This window comes from Gracilinanus agilis, chromosome 1 (assembly GCF_016433145.1).
Source record: "Gracilinanus agilis isolate LMUSP501 chromosome 1, AgileGrace, whole genome shotgun sequence".
Classification (NCBI taxonomy): domain Eukaryota; kingdom Metazoa; phylum Chordata; class Mammalia; order Didelphimorphia; family Didelphidae; genus Gracilinanus; species Gracilinanus agilis.
Window position 1 is genome coordinate 639085474 of NC_058130.1, and position 18557 is coordinate 639104030.

Below are 18557 nucleotides of genomic sequence, written 5' to 3' on the forward strand. Positions count from 1 at the left end.
TTTTCATAAGTCCCTCAGAATTGTTCTAGATCATTGCATTGCTGTTAGTAACAAAGTCTATCACATTTGATCATTTCACAATATTGGTGTTTCTGTGTACAATGTTTTCCTATTGCTCATTTCACTCTGCATCATATAGTTCATATAGGTCTTTCCAACTTTTTCTGAAATCATCCTGTTTATCATTTCTTTCAACACAATGGTATTCCATCACCATCATATTCCACAAGTTGTTCAGTGAGAAAACAGAAGGAACACAGAAAGAGCAGATATAAATATTTTTGTACAAACAGATCCTTTCCCATTTTTTTTCAAATCTCTTTTGGATATATAGACCTAGTAGTGGTATTGGGGCATCAGAGGATATGCATTATTTTATAGCTCTTTGGCATACAAATTGCCCTCCAGAATGACTGGAATGGTTCACAACTCCACCAGCAATGCATTAATGTCCCAATTTTGACATATTCCCTCCAACATTTGTCATTTTCCTTTACTGTCATATTAGCCAATTGCTGATTTTTAAAAAATTTATAAGTTTATTTCCTAGGATTCTCTAAGTAAACCATTGTGTTATCAGCAGATAGTAATGTTTTTATCTCCTTTTCCTCTATTTCAATGCCTTTAGTTTCTTTTTCTTGTCTTATCCTAAAATAATTATTCTAATATATAAATATATGTTATATATTTATTATATTATATTATTTATATATATTATATGTATTTAGATATATATCTAAAATATATTCTAAAATAATATAAATAATAGTAGAGAAAAAGGAATACTTTATTTTCTGGAAAAGCTTCTAATGTATCCTTATTGTATCCAATGGTTTCTTCTGATTTCATATTAATATTTTTATTGTAGTCTTAAAAGAACCTTTGATGCCTATATTTTTTAATGTTTTTAAACAGGTTTTAACATGTGAATATTCTACTTTGTAAAAGACTTTCTGCATGCATGAGATATCCATGTGATTTTAAATGGTTTTTTAACATGATAATTATATTGTTTTCCAAATGTTGAAGCATCCTTGTATCCTTTGCATGAACCTAACTCGGTCATAATAAATAATTTCTTAGATGATTGCCAAAATGTTATTTGACCAAAGTTTGTTTAAAATTTTTGGCTTGATATCCATTATTATACCTAACTTAGGTATTAGGAATATATTTTTTCATAAGAGGAGTTTAATAGAATGTCATTGGTCTTAATGTTTCAGTATAATTTGTATAGTATTTTAATTGTACTTTAAAATTTTCATTTAGTCAATAAGCTTTTATTAAGCAACTTCTATGTGGCAGGTATTTAAGCACACTGGGATATAAAGAAAAACCCAAAAAAGGAGTCGCAAACAAACTATATACAGGAGAAACTGGAAATACAAAACAGAGAGAAGGAAATATCATTAAGAAGGGACCACAGTAGGTTTCTTGGAGAAGGTGGGATTCCAGCTGAGATTTGAAAGCCAGGAAGGAGAAAGAATAGCATTCCAAGCATGGGGACAACCAGGAAAAATGTAAAAATATGAGATACTGTCATGTTCATGGAACATCAAGGAGGCCAGCTGTTGGAGAAGAAATACAGATGAAAACATGATTTTTCACTGCTTTATTTGGGTATATGTTTGGGGGTTTTGGTTCTATAAAACTTTGCTTACAAAAATGAATAATATGGTAATATGTTTTGTGTGATTTAAAAAAAAAAAAAGAGGCCAGTGTAATTGGATTTAAGTACCTGGAGGGAGAGAGGAAAGTATTAGAAGACTGGAAAGTGTGTGAAGTAAAATATCCAGAAGAGCTCCATTTCAGCTTTGATCCGGCAGGCTAGCAGGGCAAAGGAATCACAGAATTACAGGGTTGTGTCTGTTGACCTGAAAGCCTGAGGCCAGTGAGGGAAGGAGGGTGGCCTTTTTGCTTCTGCCTTTGAAGAAATGGTCTTTGGGGCTTTGCTCTCTGCTCCTTATCTCATTTGGCTATCTTTAGCAAAAAGAGCCTGAGCCAACTAAGTGGAGAATCAGACCTCTCTCTAAAAGTTAGAAAGGCTGAGATCTCTCTCTCACTATGTTTATTAATAAAATGCTTATAAATCGGACAATAAGCCTCCAGATTAATTTTATTTATAACAAAAGATAGGAAGATAACAGGTTATGAAAGAGTTTGAAAGCCAAGGGGAAGAATTTATATTTGATCCTGTAAGTGATAGGGAACTACTAGAGTTTATTGCTTTAGAGTGGGCATGTGATATGGTCTGACAGGGATTTTAGAAAGATTTATTTGATATCTGAATAGAAGATGAATGGGAGTGAGGAAAGACTTGAGTCAGGAAGACAAATAGCCAGCTATTGCAATAGTCCAGGCATAAAATAATGAGATTGTATACCAAGTTTTTGGCAGTATCAGAAGAGAGAAGGGAACCTATACATGAGATAGTACAAAAGTAAAAACAATAGGATTTGATCATTGATTAGATATGGGATGTGAGAGATAATGAAGAGTCAAAAAAAAAAAAAACAACTGCTAAATTGTAAGTCTGGAGAACTGGGAAGATGGTAGCACCCTTGAAAGTAGTGGGGAAATTCAAAGGAGGGGAGGGTTTAGGAAAAGAAAAGAAGTTCAGTTTTGAACATATGGGTTTAAGAAACTGGGGCACCCAGTTTAAAATGTCTAAAAGACAGCTGGAGATTGGAGGTAGGGAGAGCTTCAGACTGAAGAAATAGATTTGAGTCGTTTGCAAAAAATATCATTAAAACCACGGGAGCTGATGAGATCACCAAGTGAAGTAATATAGAGGGGAAGATAGGATAGAGTTAAAAAGAGGGCCCAAGACAGTACCCTGAGGAACCAGTACTAGTGCAGGCATGACCTAAAGATGCACCAAAGCAAACAAAGAAGGCATGGCCAGATAGGAGAACCAAGAGAGAGCAGTGTCTTGAAAACTTAAAAAAAAGAAAGTACAAGGAGAAAATGCCTGTAGGAGAAGAGTAATCATTAGGGTTGAGAGGCCAAAAAGGATGAGGACTGAGAAGAAGCATTTAGATTGGGTAATTAAGAGATCCTTTTCCTATAAATCCATCCAGAGTGAGAGGTTTTTCTTTAATAGTTTCTTTACAAATGGTTCTATTTCCCTTTCTAAGAATGGATTATTTAAAAATCTCTATTTGATGTTCTATTAGTCTGGGCACTTTACACATTTGAAAGTAAAGAAATGTTTTCTTTTAAATACCAGCTCTACTAGAAGAGGAAATAACCAAATATATGTTAAAAACTTTAAACTATATTTATTAAATTAAATTTGTTTAAAATATATTTGTTAAAAGCCAAGACCCATCATTCAACTGAAAGTTCTATCTCCAAAGTGATCTATACCAATAAGTGCCAAGTCTAATGGCCTTTCTTAGTTCTCATTCTTGACATCTTTACAGGCTTTGGCACTGTTGATCACCTTCTCCTGGATATTCTTTCCTCTCTAGGTTTTTGTTTGAGACCAGCTTCTTATTCGTGGCAGAGAGACCATGTGCATCAATATTGTTCTGAACAAACCTCTTATACCTAATAATAGAATTTTGGGATAGAACATTAAAAGGGTTCTTTATAATCAAGAAGGTTTAATTGGGAATTTTTGCTAAATCTCTAATATGTCTTATATAGTTGGCAGAATATGGAAAAGAAACAAACCCTGCCTTTGTAGGATCTTGCTATATAAATAAAATAGTCATCTTTACCTGCCATTAAATTTAAATATACAAGTCCCTTAAGACCTGGCTTTCTGAGCACTTTAGAGATATATTTTACCCTTCCCAGAGAGTCTTTTTGCACTGAAAGCACTATTTGCCCAAACAACATATCCCAGCTTCCTACATATATTTCACCAGTTGATCCATGGACCCAGTATAATTGTGTAATGGGGGAGGGCTATAGCTAAAGTATGAAGGTAGGATCTAATTGCCCCAAGACTGAGTGGGTATAGGTTTGGCAAGCCTTAGGAATGGGGAGAGGTAAAGCTGAACTATCAAACAATTTTCTTTTATGAAGTTCACCCGTTCTCCCAGCCTACAAGCTGGTTGCAATGGAAATTCATCTTTATAAGGCCAGGTGCAATTAACTTCCCATCTGAGCCGCCCAAAACAGGACAAAGAGGAAACTCCTACTAGAGACTGACACATTTATTTGGTTCTGTAAAAGGAGTTCCTCAGAGAGTTTCCCCAGGCTTTGGAAATCTAAAGCTAAGGGTCTTACAGAACCAGCTCCATTTGACCACACTCTGGAGCCATAATTGCAGGGAGTCCTCAGGCTTGGTTCGAACTTCTTTTGCTACTCTCTCATCTTTATGGTAGAAAGAATCTACCCACAGGCTGCTCTCTCATGGCGATGTTGACCAGTTGTTTATTCATGTCCAACTTGACTCTGTGACCCGTGAAGCATACTATTCATTGGATTTTCTTGACAAAGATACTAAAGTGATTTGCCATTTCCTTCTCTGGTGAATTAAGACAAACAGAATTAAGTGACTTGCCCATAGTCACACAGTGTGTGTGTCTGAGACCAGATTTGAACAATGCTCTGAGCCACCAATTGAGGAAGGACCCAAGTTTAAATCTTACCTCAGATACTTATTAGCACTGGGACTCTGGACAAGACACTTATCCTATGGGTCAGTTGCCCTATTTCTGGAATGGGGATAAAAATAATAGGGACCAGCACCCCAAGTTGTTCTAAGGACAAAATGAGAAAATTTTTGTAAAGCACTTTGCAAACTTTAAAAAAACTATGTAAATCCTAGCTTTTGAGGCATCTCAAGGCATTTATGCAAGAAGAGGAGGAAAGATATGGTAAGAGAACAAGGATTATGAGATGGTAGAGGTATGTTTGTAGGCACCAGGCCCAGCCACTACACAGGGAGAGTTTAACGATTAGTAATGGAGTGGGAATGTAAAAAGAGGAAATTCCTTGAAGTTGGGATGGAATGAAATTAATGTTAAATTAAAGGAGTTTGCCTTGGCAAGGAAAAGGGACACTTCTTTGTATGAGACAAAAGTAAAGACATCAGAATAATGAGAGATGAGAAGAGACTGAAAAGGGACCTCTTAGTGAATAGCCTCAATTTTTTTTTTTCAGAAGTATGTGGTAATTCATGCCATATGCCAAGATAAAATTAAAATGGAATCATGATTTAGAAGTAAAGGGTAATATCATAAACAAATTAAGGGAGCACAAAATAGTTGCCCTATGGGTAAGGGAAGAATTTGAGCCAAAACAAAAAATAGAGAATAGTATGGCATATAAATTAAATAACTTTGACCACATTTAAAAGATTTCTGCACAAACAAAATCAATGCAACCAAGATTGAGAAGCAAACAACAAGCTGGGGGAAAATCTATATAGCAAGTCTCTGATAAAAGCTTCATTCTCAAAAAATAGGGCACTGAATCAATTTACAAGAAAACAAAGCATTCCCCAATTGACAAATGGTCAAAAGATATGAATAGGCAAATCTCAGATGAAGAAATTAAAACTATCCTTAGTCACATGAAAAAATGCCCCAAATCACTATTCAAGAAATACAAATTAATATAACTCTGAGGTACCACCTTACACCCACCAGACTGGCTAGCATAATAAAAAATGAACATAATAAATGTTGGAGGGGATACAGAAAAATTGGGACACTAATACATTTTGATGGAGCTGTGAATTGATACAACTATCCTAAAGAGCAGTCTGGAACCATGAAAGGCCTATAAAACTGTAATACCACTACTAGATTTGTATCTCAAAGAGATTAAAGATAGGGCAAAACAATCTATCTGTATTAAATTATTTATAGCAGCTGTTTTTGTCGTGGCAAAAAAGAAACTGAAAGGATATCCATCAATTGGGGAATGCCAGAACAAGTTGTGGCAAAGGCTTGTAATGGAATGCATTGTCATAAGAAATGACAAACAAAATGATCACACACACACAAAAAAAAAACAACTGGAAAAACTTATATGAAGTGATGCAAAGTGAACAGAACTAGGAGAATGTTGTACATAGTAACAAAAATAATGTATGATGATCAACTGTGAATGACAACTATTATCAACAAGGCAAGGATCCAGGACAACTTCAAGGGACTCATCATAAAAAAGGATATCCACCACTATAAAAGAAATAGAGTCCAAATGCAGATTGAAAAGTACCGTTCTTCACTTTACTTCCTTCATGAATTTTTCTCAAATATAGACAATATGCGTCTTGCTTTATAACATGATAAACATGGAAATATATATAATATGACAATATATGTACAACCCATATCATGCTAACTGCCTTCTTGGAGAGGTGGGAGGGATAAAGAGAACATGAATTACAAAATGTCAGACAAATATTAAAAGGTATATCAACATGTAATCTGGCAAAAGAATTTTAATTAAAAATAGTTTGTGGTAAAATGATAGGCTTGGGAGAGAAAGTTACATGGGAAGAGTAAGGAAGAATGAAAAGATTTAGAATAGCTGCTGGTGTACATGAAGGAACTGATAAAGGAAAAATTGCCTTTCAGTAGGAAGAGCCCAGTTAAGATCATGTAACATAAATTTATAAGGTACCCAAGTCAGTACAATTTCATGATTTTCTCCAGCCCCATTTAGCAATACATGAATAAGAGGAAAAGAGGAAAATGGTAAGAATAATAATTTACGGTGGAGGTTTGCATCTCTTACCAGCAACAACTTTTGTGATGTATGAGGCTGGACTCTATTTAAGAGCAAAAATAGGGATAGTATTACTTAGTAATGGAACTACTTTGTTATGTACTCATTGCTTTAAAAATAATGCATTATATAACAAAGAGAGAATTCACTGACAGCATTTGATCTATTTAGGTCTAACATGATCATCATTTGGTTTCAGTATTCTCCTTGAAATCATCTAAATGTACATAAGTGCCAAACTTCATCAGAATACACGAAAAGGTAAAGAAATACAAACTCCAAGGTCGAATTCATATGCCTTTTCACATATGACAGTGTTAGACCATATGTTGAATATAATATGCAAATTCCATTCTTGAATGTAATCCAATCAATAAAACCTAAAGTAAATAATACTTTACCTAAGACTTTTCAAATTAACTGTAAATGGAATAGATAGGCTCTATGGCAAGGACATCCCTATAAATTTTACATTCTAAGGCCATTAAAACACACATACACACACACAAAAAAATCTTGGAACTAAAGGAAAATTGAATATTTAGAAGGTTAAAATAAACTACAGAAAAAATTTGTATGCCAAGATACAGCAGTCATTTTTAAAGTTATTTCAGTCAGAATAACACTGTCAAGAATTAAAAAGTAAATTTGCTGGTATTTTCCATAATCAATAACCATAAGTGATAAATAAAAAATATATAGCATTAAGCACATAAAGTTGAATGCCTCAAATTTTATTTTTTATTATGGATATTAAGGAACTGCCCCCTTTTTTTGTCATTTAGGTTAATTAGAAAAAGTTAATTAGGAAGTAGATTTCCAAAGTTTAGCAATAAAAAATGATTGCAATGTCAGTGAAACTACTAAGTAGAATCAAGCAATATGAATTCATAGCATCTTTCTTAGAAAAGTTTTATTTTCCAACTCACACACAGTAACAATTTTCAACATATATTTTCTGAAATTATAAGATCCAAATTGTCTCATTCTTCCCTTCCCAGGGATGGTGAGCAATTTGATCTGGGTTGTACATGTATTATCATGCAAAATTTACTTCCATATTAGTCATTGTTGTAAGGGAATACACACAAGAAACCAAAACCCCAAATAAACTGATATTATAAATAAACTAAAGTGAAAAGTTGTATACTTTGATCAGCATTCAGATTCTAACAGTTCTTTCCCTGGAGGTGGATAGCATTCTTTGTCATTAATCCTTCAGAATTCTCCTGGATCCTTGTATTGCTGAGAAAGTCTTTCACAGTTGATCATTGTACAATATTGCTGATACTGTATACAATGTTCTTCTGATTCTGCTTATTCTACTCTGCATCAGTTCATGTAGGTTTTTCTGAAATCATCATGCATCTTTTTTTTTTAAACCCTTACCTTCTGTCTTGGAATCAATACTGTGTATTGGTTCCAAGGCAGAAGAGTGGTAAGGGCTAGGCAATGGGGTCAAGTGACTTGCCCAGGGTCACATAGCTGGGAAGTGTCTGGGGCCAGATTTGAACCCAGGACCCCCTGTCTTTTAGGTCTGGCTCACATCCACTGAGCTACCCAGCTGCCCCCCCATCGTGGCATCTTTAAGTAAAGTGGGTTCCATGGTTTTAAGCTTCTGTCAAGTATACTCTCTTATTCTTTAATTTGGCTCTGGTATCATGTGAAAATATCTCCAGCAGTCACTTAATAGTCAACAATAGGCACGATATAGACTCTAATGAAAAATGAAAGGAGTAAAATTTCAGCTAATATTTGTTATTATATTGCTTTAATAGCTATTTTATATGTACTATTATTATAGTATTTCAATCTTATTTTAAAAATATTATTTTTATATCTTTATATATGTCTATGTACACATTTTTATATACAGATATATGTTTCTAGTTATGCATGTCATGTGTTTCATTGCTGAAATTTTAAAGTATTTGCTTATTCCCTTGATTTCTTAAAAGACTCAGTTTATAATCTTGAAATGTTATTAATGGTTTGGTTTTAATCTTGTCACTTCAGATCCTGGGAAGACACTACCAGAAGCTCTGGATTACTCCAAGATCTGGTTACAGACAGTAGCTGGAGAAATAGATACCAAAAGTGGAATTCCACCTTCTCTTGTAGTTCTGCAAATTAAAGACTTTCTTAATGGACCAGGTAGGATATTGTGTTTACATGTGGCTATGTTTGTTTTATTTTTTTAATTTATATACAGATATATGCAGTATAGAATTACAAAATTTTAAAGTCTAAAGGTACTTCTATGGTCATTTAATGCCCATTCATTTCATACCTGGGGGGGGGAGAAAATCAAACTTCTAGCCAATATGTGATGATATAGCCTTTAGTAAAAGACCTACTAAGGCAGCCCATTACACTTTTGGAGAGATCTAATTGCTAGGAATTTTTTCCATTCTTTAAGGCTACATTTATCTCTTTGCAACTTTCACCCACTACTCCTGCTTTTTTCTTCTGTGATCAGGAAAATAAATCTATTCTCCCTTTCACATGTTAGCCCTTCAGATACATGGTTCATTGATTTACATTTCTATTTTTTAATCAATGCCAAAATCTTTTAGATGATTGCAGTTTGAGAACATAATCTGAGGTCTAGAACTGTTATTCCTGATTCATTCCTACCTTTTAAAAATATTTCCTTTGAAATTCTGTATCTTTTGTTTCTCCAAATGAATCTGTGGTTATTTCAACAAGCTTTAGATAGCATCCCTTTGGTAATTGTGAGAAAACATGAGTGCTTTAAAAATATAAGTTCTTTTTCTTAATTATAGGATGGGGGTGTACCATGTGTTAGAGCTTATAGAATAATTTAGTCCCATGTTTCTAAATAAAATGTTGATGTTAGAACTTTGAAAGGTCTCATATCCTCAGTGTTTCTTGTTTAAAATAGGGAAAACAGTGATAAATGGTATAGGAGCTAGAAGATCTTCACAAATGTGAATTTCCCAGATATGATTGCAGTCTGGGAGGATTACCAGTAGTGGTACAAAAGGGAGCCAGCACCATGGAAAACAAGTATTGCAAACAAGCAATTGCTGAGAAAGCCATAGAGAATTGTAGTTCCATTCTAGGAAATAGAGAAATGAGGAACTGTATATTTGGCAAGGTCAAGCTAATAGATTAAAAATATGAGTATTTATTTTCCTAATGAATTTGTAAGTTTAAAGCAATGTTAAACATAGTATCAATAGGATACTTGATGGAATTGATAAAATTAGTACCCTTGTATGGGGAGAAAAAAGCAAACAGGCTAACTAAATGTATTTCCTTTTATATTATTTTTAAGTTCTGAGGATCCTTCTCCCAACTTATATTCATACTGATAATTTAAAGCCCAGGAGCATGGCTAGCCACCTCTCCCCATCAGGCTTCTAAGGGTGGCCCTAAAGGTTTAGGATGCCTTTCTAATGCTATCAGTTCAAGCCCCATTCTGTTATGTTCTTTGCATTGTTAACTGCCAGTCATTAGCACCCCAGTTTCATTTAACTTTTACTAAAGAATATTTACTAAGAAGATATAGCAAGAACAAAAGTAAAAATATTTCCTTCGAATACTCAAATATACCACTTTCCCTTATACCACCTTGGTTCCTGGGGGAAATAGGCTCAAACTTAAAGCAATTTCTAAAATAACATTTGGCCCATAATGTTTACTCCTAAATACCACAGAGCTAATGATGAGTCACTGCCTCTCTCTCTCTTGTCCACAAATTCTGGCATGGACTTTAGTTCCCAATCCCCTAATAATAAAGCTTTCTCAATTTTTTCTTTATGTTTCATTTATTTTTTAATTAACAATCATTATTTTCTCTTCCTCTCACCCCTCCCATTTTAAAAGGGAAACTAAGTAAATCTTTGCAGCAAATGTGCATAGTTAAACAAATTAAATTCCCACATTGTCCTTTTCCAAAAAATTTTTGTCTCATTCTGCATTCTTTTCTCTATAATTGCATTGATCATTAGCTCTCTAGAATATAGTTAGTCATGATCAGAGAACTTCTGTCAAAATTGGTTATGTTTGCAATATTATTATTATATAAAATGTTCTCCTAGTATGGATCGCATCATTTGTTCATGTAAGCCTTCCTAGGTTTTTCTAAATCAGGCCTTTCATCATTTCTTCTGACATAATGGTATTCCATTACATTTACATGCTATAATTTGTTTTACCATTTTCCAGTCGATAGGTTCTCCCTTAGTGTTGAAATAGAAAATTAAGAGATAAGTTAGTAATCTGGTTAATTAAGAATAAATGGTTAGCAAAAAAAAAAAAAAGTAAAGGTTTCAGCATTTTAGGCATAGAAAGTTTGGAAAATGGAGAAAGTGAAGGAATGTAGAGAGTGAAGGACAGTATAGTTTTCCTGTTCCTGAATTACTAACACCTATTATTCCAGTCTGTTCTCCAAGAAATAGCAATGAACCCCATATTACTCTGAAAGTGGGAGGAAAAATCTTTATGATTGTATGGTTGACACTGAGGCAGCTAAGTCTGTACTAAAAGAACCACCTGATAGGGAATATGATACTATGGGATCAATGCAGGTTGTAGGAATCTCAGGGACACCTTTTGAGGTCAAGAAATTACCATTTAGGATGGTATCCCTAGGTCCCCTAAGTATGGAACATTCATTTCTCTTAATGCCCAGCTCCCCAAAGAATCTTGTGGGGAGGGACCTATTGTGTAAACTAAGGGCAACAATTGTGTGTACCTCAATTGGTGGTATATCCCTAGAATTACTAGAAGAGTCTTTAGACCTATTCCCAATACTGTTTTTAGAAAACTTAGATATAGATAAAGAAGAGAATAATATATATGAGATCCCTGCAGATATCCGTGAAGCATTATGGGCAACAAGTTCAACAGATGTGGGGTTGTTAAAATCAGCAGTACCTGTGAAGATTGCCACCAAGGAAGGTCCTCTCCCGTCTATCCCAAAATACCCATTAAGCAGAGAAGCCATTGAGGGAATAACACCAGTAATAGAATCCCTGATAAAGCAAAAGATCATAGTATCATGCAGATCAGAGTACAATACCCCAATATTGCCAATAATTAAGCCAAAGTTGGATGCAAGTGGGAAAGTTGTATATTGCTTTGTCCAAGATCTTGGAACAAATAATAATCATATTGTTCAAAGGCATCCTGTTGCCCAAATACTACAACAATAATTTCAGCAATTCCTAGTATTTCACTGTTGTAGATTTGTGCTCTGCATTCTTTTCAATTCCCATTCATTTAGACTCACAAAAGATATTTGCATTCACATGGAAAGGTACAGAGTACACATGGTGTCATCTGCCCCAAGGTTACTCAAAAAGTCTGACAGTTTTCTTCCAAATATTGACAGAAGACCTTACCAACATTCATTTTAGTTAGAGTAATCTGATCCATTTTGTGGATGACTTGCTTCTAGTTTCACCGATAGCTAAGGCATGTCAGAGAGACAACAAACATCTGCTGCTTGAATTGTTTAAAAGAGAACACAAGATCTCAAAGTCCAAAGTTCAATGGAGTCTACCTAGACACTATCTGGGGTTTGTGTTATCTGAAAGGTCCAGGCATATATATCATAAAAGAGAATTGCAGATACAAAAGCTCAGTACCCCAAAGACAAAGAAACAACTGGGAGCAATATTGGGTACCACAGGATTTTGGAAGCAATGGATTCCGGGCTATGGTGAAATTGTAAAGCCACTTATAGAGCTCACAAGAGATAGTGTTAAAGAGCACGCTTGCAAACAATCACTAAATTGAAAGAAGCTATCCTGTCAGCACCTGCTCTAGGAATCCCAGACTACAAGAAACCTTTTGTCCTCCATGTCCACAAAATGAGAGGTGTAGCATCTGGAATACTAACTCAAGCTTTGGGTCCAGCACAAAGACCTATTGCATATTACTCTGCCAACTGGATCCCATTGCTGCAGGCACATCCCCATGTCTCTGGGGTGTGGAAGCCACAGCCCTCTTAGTGACAAAAGCAACAGTTATGATATCCTTTGTTAGGATGTCCCTTAACTATTATGTGTCCACATAAGGTTGAAGCATTAATGTTGAGACACAGAACCCAAACTTTTTTAGACCAGCAGTTAACAAGGTAAGAGATCACCTTGCTGGAGAATGACAACATCACACTAAGAAGATGTAACAACCTGAATCCTGCAATTTTGTTACCTGATTTGCCAACACAAGGGGAACTATTGCATGACTATGAGAAAGCGGTTCAGCTAGCAGAAACTTTGGGAACATCTCTCTGATACACCTCTAGCCAACCCTGATTTTGTAATGTTTACTTATGGCTCATCCTTTATGAGTGAAGGATTAAGGTATACTAGTGCTTCTTTAGTGAATGAGTTTGAGACTCTGTGGTTTGCCTTGCTACCTAGAAATTTGAGTGCCCAAGCAGCAGAACTAATTGCCTTAAAACAAGCTTGTGCAATTTCAAAAGTTAAGGTTGCAACAATATATACAGACTCAAAATATGCATTTGGCATATGCCACACAATTGGATTTTTGTGGCTACAGCATGGGTTCTTAACATCATCTGGAAGAACAATTGAAAATGCTAATCCATGAACTTTTGCAAGCTCTACAGCCTCCAAAACAGCTTGGCTGTAGTCCATTGTAATGCTCACACTCACAATAATGATTTTGTGGCTAGGAGGAACCATAGAGCAGATGTCACAGGTAAACATGCTGCAGTAGAAGGTCCTGCAGTTATATTAAATCTATCAATCATTAATGAAACAGATTTAACAAAGGCATACACAGAGAAAGAAGTATAGAAGTAGAAACAAAATTTTAAAGCCCATCAAAACAATGGTATATGAATAGCATCAGTAGGAAAGCCCATACTCTCAAGAATATTCTATAATCACATCTGCCAAGCAATACACAGGAGAGGTCACTTTGGCACACAAGGAATAGTGGATAACTCATTTAAAATGGCTTGATGTGCTACCATTAGCTTTATTCTATCTAAGAAGTAGGCCCAGAAGTGACTTATACATTTCACCTTATGAAATGTTGTTCAGACACTCTCCTATACAGGCAAAAGTATTCACTCTTGTGTATACATCTATGGTAGGAGGAGATACAAATATAACAGAGTATATAAGGGAATTGCAAAACAGGATTAAAGAATTATAAGAAATGGGAATAATAGTGCAAACAGGACCAAAGATTTTTGAAAAAAGACTGAAAATATTACTTTGCATTTAAATGACAGATGGACTTATGTAACAGAGGGGTTTGTATAAGAAGAGATGTGATAAGTATATAAAATAGGGAAATTTTTCTAGTGTAAAAATGATTACTAATATATAGAAGTAACATAACATAATTTTTTTTAACCCTTACCTTCCGTTTTGGAGTTAATACTGTGTATTGGCTCCAGGGCAGAAGAGTGGTAAGGGCTAGGCAATGGGGGTTAAGTGACTTGCCCAGGGTCACACAGCTGGGAAGTGTCTGAGGCCAGATTTTAACCTAGAACCTCCCGTCTCTAGGCCTGACTCTCAATCGACTGAGCCACTCAACTGCCTCTTATAACATAATTTGCAACACTACATAATTCAGTAATTAGAATTCATAGTAATGTAATTAAAAAGAAGATCATCAAAATATAGTAGAAATATTACAATAGGTATAAAATTACATTTTAGGGTAAATTCTTATCTCAAAGGAAGATTTTATATATTCCTATGAGGTAACATCACAAGAGAGTTTATATCCTTATTAAAGGAAAACTTCATGGTTTTATACCCATCACAAGGGGGATTTTACATCTTCCTAACAAGTGATTTTAAGGGGATATGTACATAGTATGTATAGTTGTAATTATGTGTATTTATGTATATTTGTGTATACTATGTTTCTACAAGTTTTGTTTTTCATAGTATTGTAAGTTGATTTTTAATTTTTTTTATCTTTAGATAGTTTTGTTTTTCCTGTAATAGAATAGTTAAAAGTTAGGTTTGATTTTTTTTTCTTCCATAGTATTTATAAGGTACAGTTTGAATTATTGTTTTTAGATAGGATTTTGTTTTCTATAAGAGTATAGGTCACACTGTGTTACTTTGTTATTATGTTATTGTGTTATGGCAAATGTTTGCATTTTGAATTTCTGTAATTGTAATGTTTTGACTTGCAGTTTTGCAAGGATTTCCCTTCATTTCTTTTTTTTTCTTGAAATTTTGTTTCTGTCTTTAGTATAGTTTCATTTAGAATAAGTATAAGATAACTATATTTGGGGAATAAAATATTGGTTTAGGTATAGAATAAGAATAGTTTGGTTTTTCAAGATCCATTTGGAAAGACTGTCTTCCAAAAGGATCTCAAGGGGGAATGAAATAGATAATTAAGATATAATTAAGTAATCTGGTTAATTAAGAATAGATGGTTAGTCAAAAAATAAAGGTTTCAGCATAGGGAGTTGGAAAAGTACCTGAGGAGCCCGTTAAGGGTGGAATTCTAAAAAGTTCAGAGAGGGATGAAACTCTAAGAGAACCTGTAAGGAAGGAGCAGTCAGAAATTTACCAGTTGCTCTGAAATCTCTCAGGGACTTCTCTATGGGAGGTGAACACTCAGAGAGGAGCATCGCAATTTCCCTGTGATTGCTTTGGGAAAGTTTGGAAAACTAGATAGGGAAAATCAACAGCCTGAAGAGAAGAAAGTCTGTTCGTGTGAGAGAGTTGCTGATAGAGAAAGAGAAGAAGATGGCAGGTGGAGTTGATCACCCCTTACAGGGGAAGCGTACCCTTTGCTGTGTGAAACTACGGCTCTGTGGGACTCCCCACTGTGAGAGAAGAAAACTTTCACTGTATAATTTGAGGAATATTGCTGGAGACTATATTATTAAGATATATTTAGAATAGATTGGTTAGTTAGATTATTTTAAATAGATAAGAGAGGGAAAGAGGCTAACCTTGGTCTCCAAGGATGAAGAGTTTCCTTGTGGGAAAGAAATTGGGATTTGGGTTACAGTTAGATCTTATTAGATTAGAAAAAATTATAGATACCTCAACTAAATACTACCATTTCCTTTCATATCTTTTACTTTGTTTAGTTTAATAAATAAGAATAACTTTTACTATAATTGATCTCCACCAATTCCTCAAAAGCAAATATGGTAGATTCCTTCATTGGTTAATCACGAGTAACAGCTATAATAGTGATCAATATCCAGAGACAAGTTTCCCTTTTACAGTTTCCAGTTCTTTGTCACTATTAAAAGAGCCACTATAAATATTTTTCTTCTTATGGGTTCTTTTTCCCCTATTTCTTTGATTTCTTTGGGGTATTATTAGAGGTATTATTGGGTCAAAAAGTACACGCCTTTTGATGACTTTGGAAGCAAAGTTCCAAATTGTTTTTCATAATATCTGTACTAATTCCCAGACACACCAACAACACTTTAATATCCTGGTTTTTCACTGCCTCTCCATTTACAATTTTTCCTTTTACATCTTTACCATTCTTATTTTTCAGTTATTTTTCAATAATATCCAACTCCTTGTGACCTCATTTGGGGTTTTCTTGGTAAAGACACTAGAGTGATTTGCTTTTTCCCTCTCCAGCTCATTTATACATGAGGAAATTAAGGCAAACAGGAATTAAGGTACTTGCTCAGAGTTACACAACTATGGTCCAAATACAGATTTGAACTCAGAAAAATGAATCTCTATCCATTATGCTATTTATTTGTTCACCAATCTTGTTAGTGTGAGATAAAACCTTAGTTTCATTATTTTTTTAATATGGCTATTGATGACTTCAATATCTTATTTTGAGAATTATCTATTGATATCCTTTGACCTTTCCCAGCTTTTTGAAGTTTATACTGTTGAAAGCATAGACACAATAGAAACAAAAGCAGTATCGGTGCCAGGAGCTCAGTGGTCACATAGAAGTGACCTTAGTTGGGTGATTAAGTCATATAATCTCCTCACTCAAAGGCTCTCAGCACTCATAGAACTCATCCAGGTTAGAAAGAGAACCCAAAGTGAATGCCCTTTTTAAAGGAAGCATTCTCAGTTCTTCCTCAGCAGCCAACTGAAAGATTTCTTCCCATAGTAAGACCATAAACAACACATATGGTCCATAGGCCAGATGGGGGTTATGGTAGACGAAGCATATGCTGTGCCTATTCCCAAGGAAGGAATGGGCTGTCACTGAACTAACTGATCCCAGCCCTTCCTTTGACTTTTTGGACAGTTTTATAGGATCATAGCTTTGGGGCTGAATGGGGCCATAAAAGGCATCAAATGCAACCACATTTGAAAGATGAGGAAAATTGAGGCACAGAGACATAGAGTCACTTGCCCAGCATCACAGAGCTAGTAAGTATGAGAGGTCTCTCTAAACTACTACAGATAGAATACAAAAAGACTTCAGGTATTAATTTAAGTTTTAGCAAGATTTTTAACAAAATCTCCCAAGTTATCTTTGTGGACAAAATAGAGAAAAATGGACTAAATTTTAGCAAAATCAAGTGGATTCATAACTGGTTCAGCTACCTTAACCAAGAAATATTGATTAATTGAATAATACTGCTCTGAAGGTAGATCTTTGGTGGCATAATACAGGGATCTTTTTATCAGTGACCTTATTAGGTATGGATAAATTACATACTGGATTGATAGAGCAATTGAATAATTTTGATTAAAAAAAACACTTTGCTCTAAATCTGTTTGTGGTGGTGGGTATATAGTCAACATAAGAAGCTTATTAAATCATTAGAGAGTATTCTTGCTATGACCATGTTTGACTATTAAGAGTCTACTATGAGTCCACACTCAACTAGCCAATAAGGATAAATAGAGAAAACCACAACAGTTCTTGACTTCAAGGAATTTACATTCTATTTAGAGGATACAGCATATACATCAGTAAATTTAAGGTAATTCAAGAAGACCAAATGAAAAGGGGGACCAGATAGGATGTAGCACCATTGATCATACAAAGGTGAATCACTTTTTCTACAAGGCTTTTGTTAAGAATTAACTATAGCATTTAATGAATGGCACTTGTTAAAGTTCAGATTTATTAAACCATGATTTTTTTTCCTTATATGAGTTATTTGAAAGATGTGTCAGTTGTGTATAGTATGGGATATACACTCCAAAGGAGGAAGTCTGGAAAGCTCTTGTATTTTCTAGCTTATTACAAAAACTATCTTATTGTAAAAAAATTGTCAGCTAAAGGTGATAAGTAGATGTTGTACCACAGAAAAATTTTATTCTCCCAGCATAGAAGAAACAAAGTTGTCCTTCTGTTATTTTAAGAGATCAAAAAACCGTAACAAATTGCAAGACTTGAAAAATCACTCATTAAATGGAGGGGCAGCTACATGGTACAGTGGATAGAGCAGAGGGATTGGAATCAGGAAGACTCATCATCATGAGTTCAAATGTGGCCCCTAGACACTCACCAGCAGTGTGGCCTTGGACAAGTCAGGTCATTTAATTCTCTTTGCCTCAGTTCCTCATCTGTGAAATGAGCTGGAGAAGGAAAAAAGCAAACTACTCCAGTATTATTTTCCAAGAATATCCCAAATGTAGTCATAAAGAGTTGAACATGACTGAAAATGACTCAACAACAATTAAAAGGCACAGGATACAATAATATATTTCTTGCCACATGAATTGTCTATTTTGTACACTGTTGACAACTAAAGAATAGTGATATTTCTTCTAGATTTTAGGTTATAGAATACTAGAAAGAGTAATTGCTCATTACTGAAATTATAAGAATAGTCCTAAACTTTGACAGTACTGACCCAACCACCACATATATATATATATATATATATATATATATATATATATATATATATATATATACTCTCCCAG

The 18557-nt window shown here is 34.6% G+C and overlaps 1 protein-coding gene across 3 annotated transcripts in view; it reads left to right on the plus strand.

The window, feature by feature from the left end:
* VPS13B (vacuolar protein sorting 13 homolog B) overlaps positions 1-18557 on the plus strand; it is a 1074400-nt gene that overhangs the window by 801047 nt on the left and 254796 nt on the right. For all 3 annotated transcript variants that reach the window (XM_044668639.1, XM_044668631.1, XM_044668624.1), the window contains exon 34: positions 8713-8850. In XM_044668639.1, coding sequence (XP_044524574.1) covers positions 8713-8850 — 138 coding nt within the window. The remainder of the gene's footprint in view (positions 1-8712; positions 8851-18557) is intronic.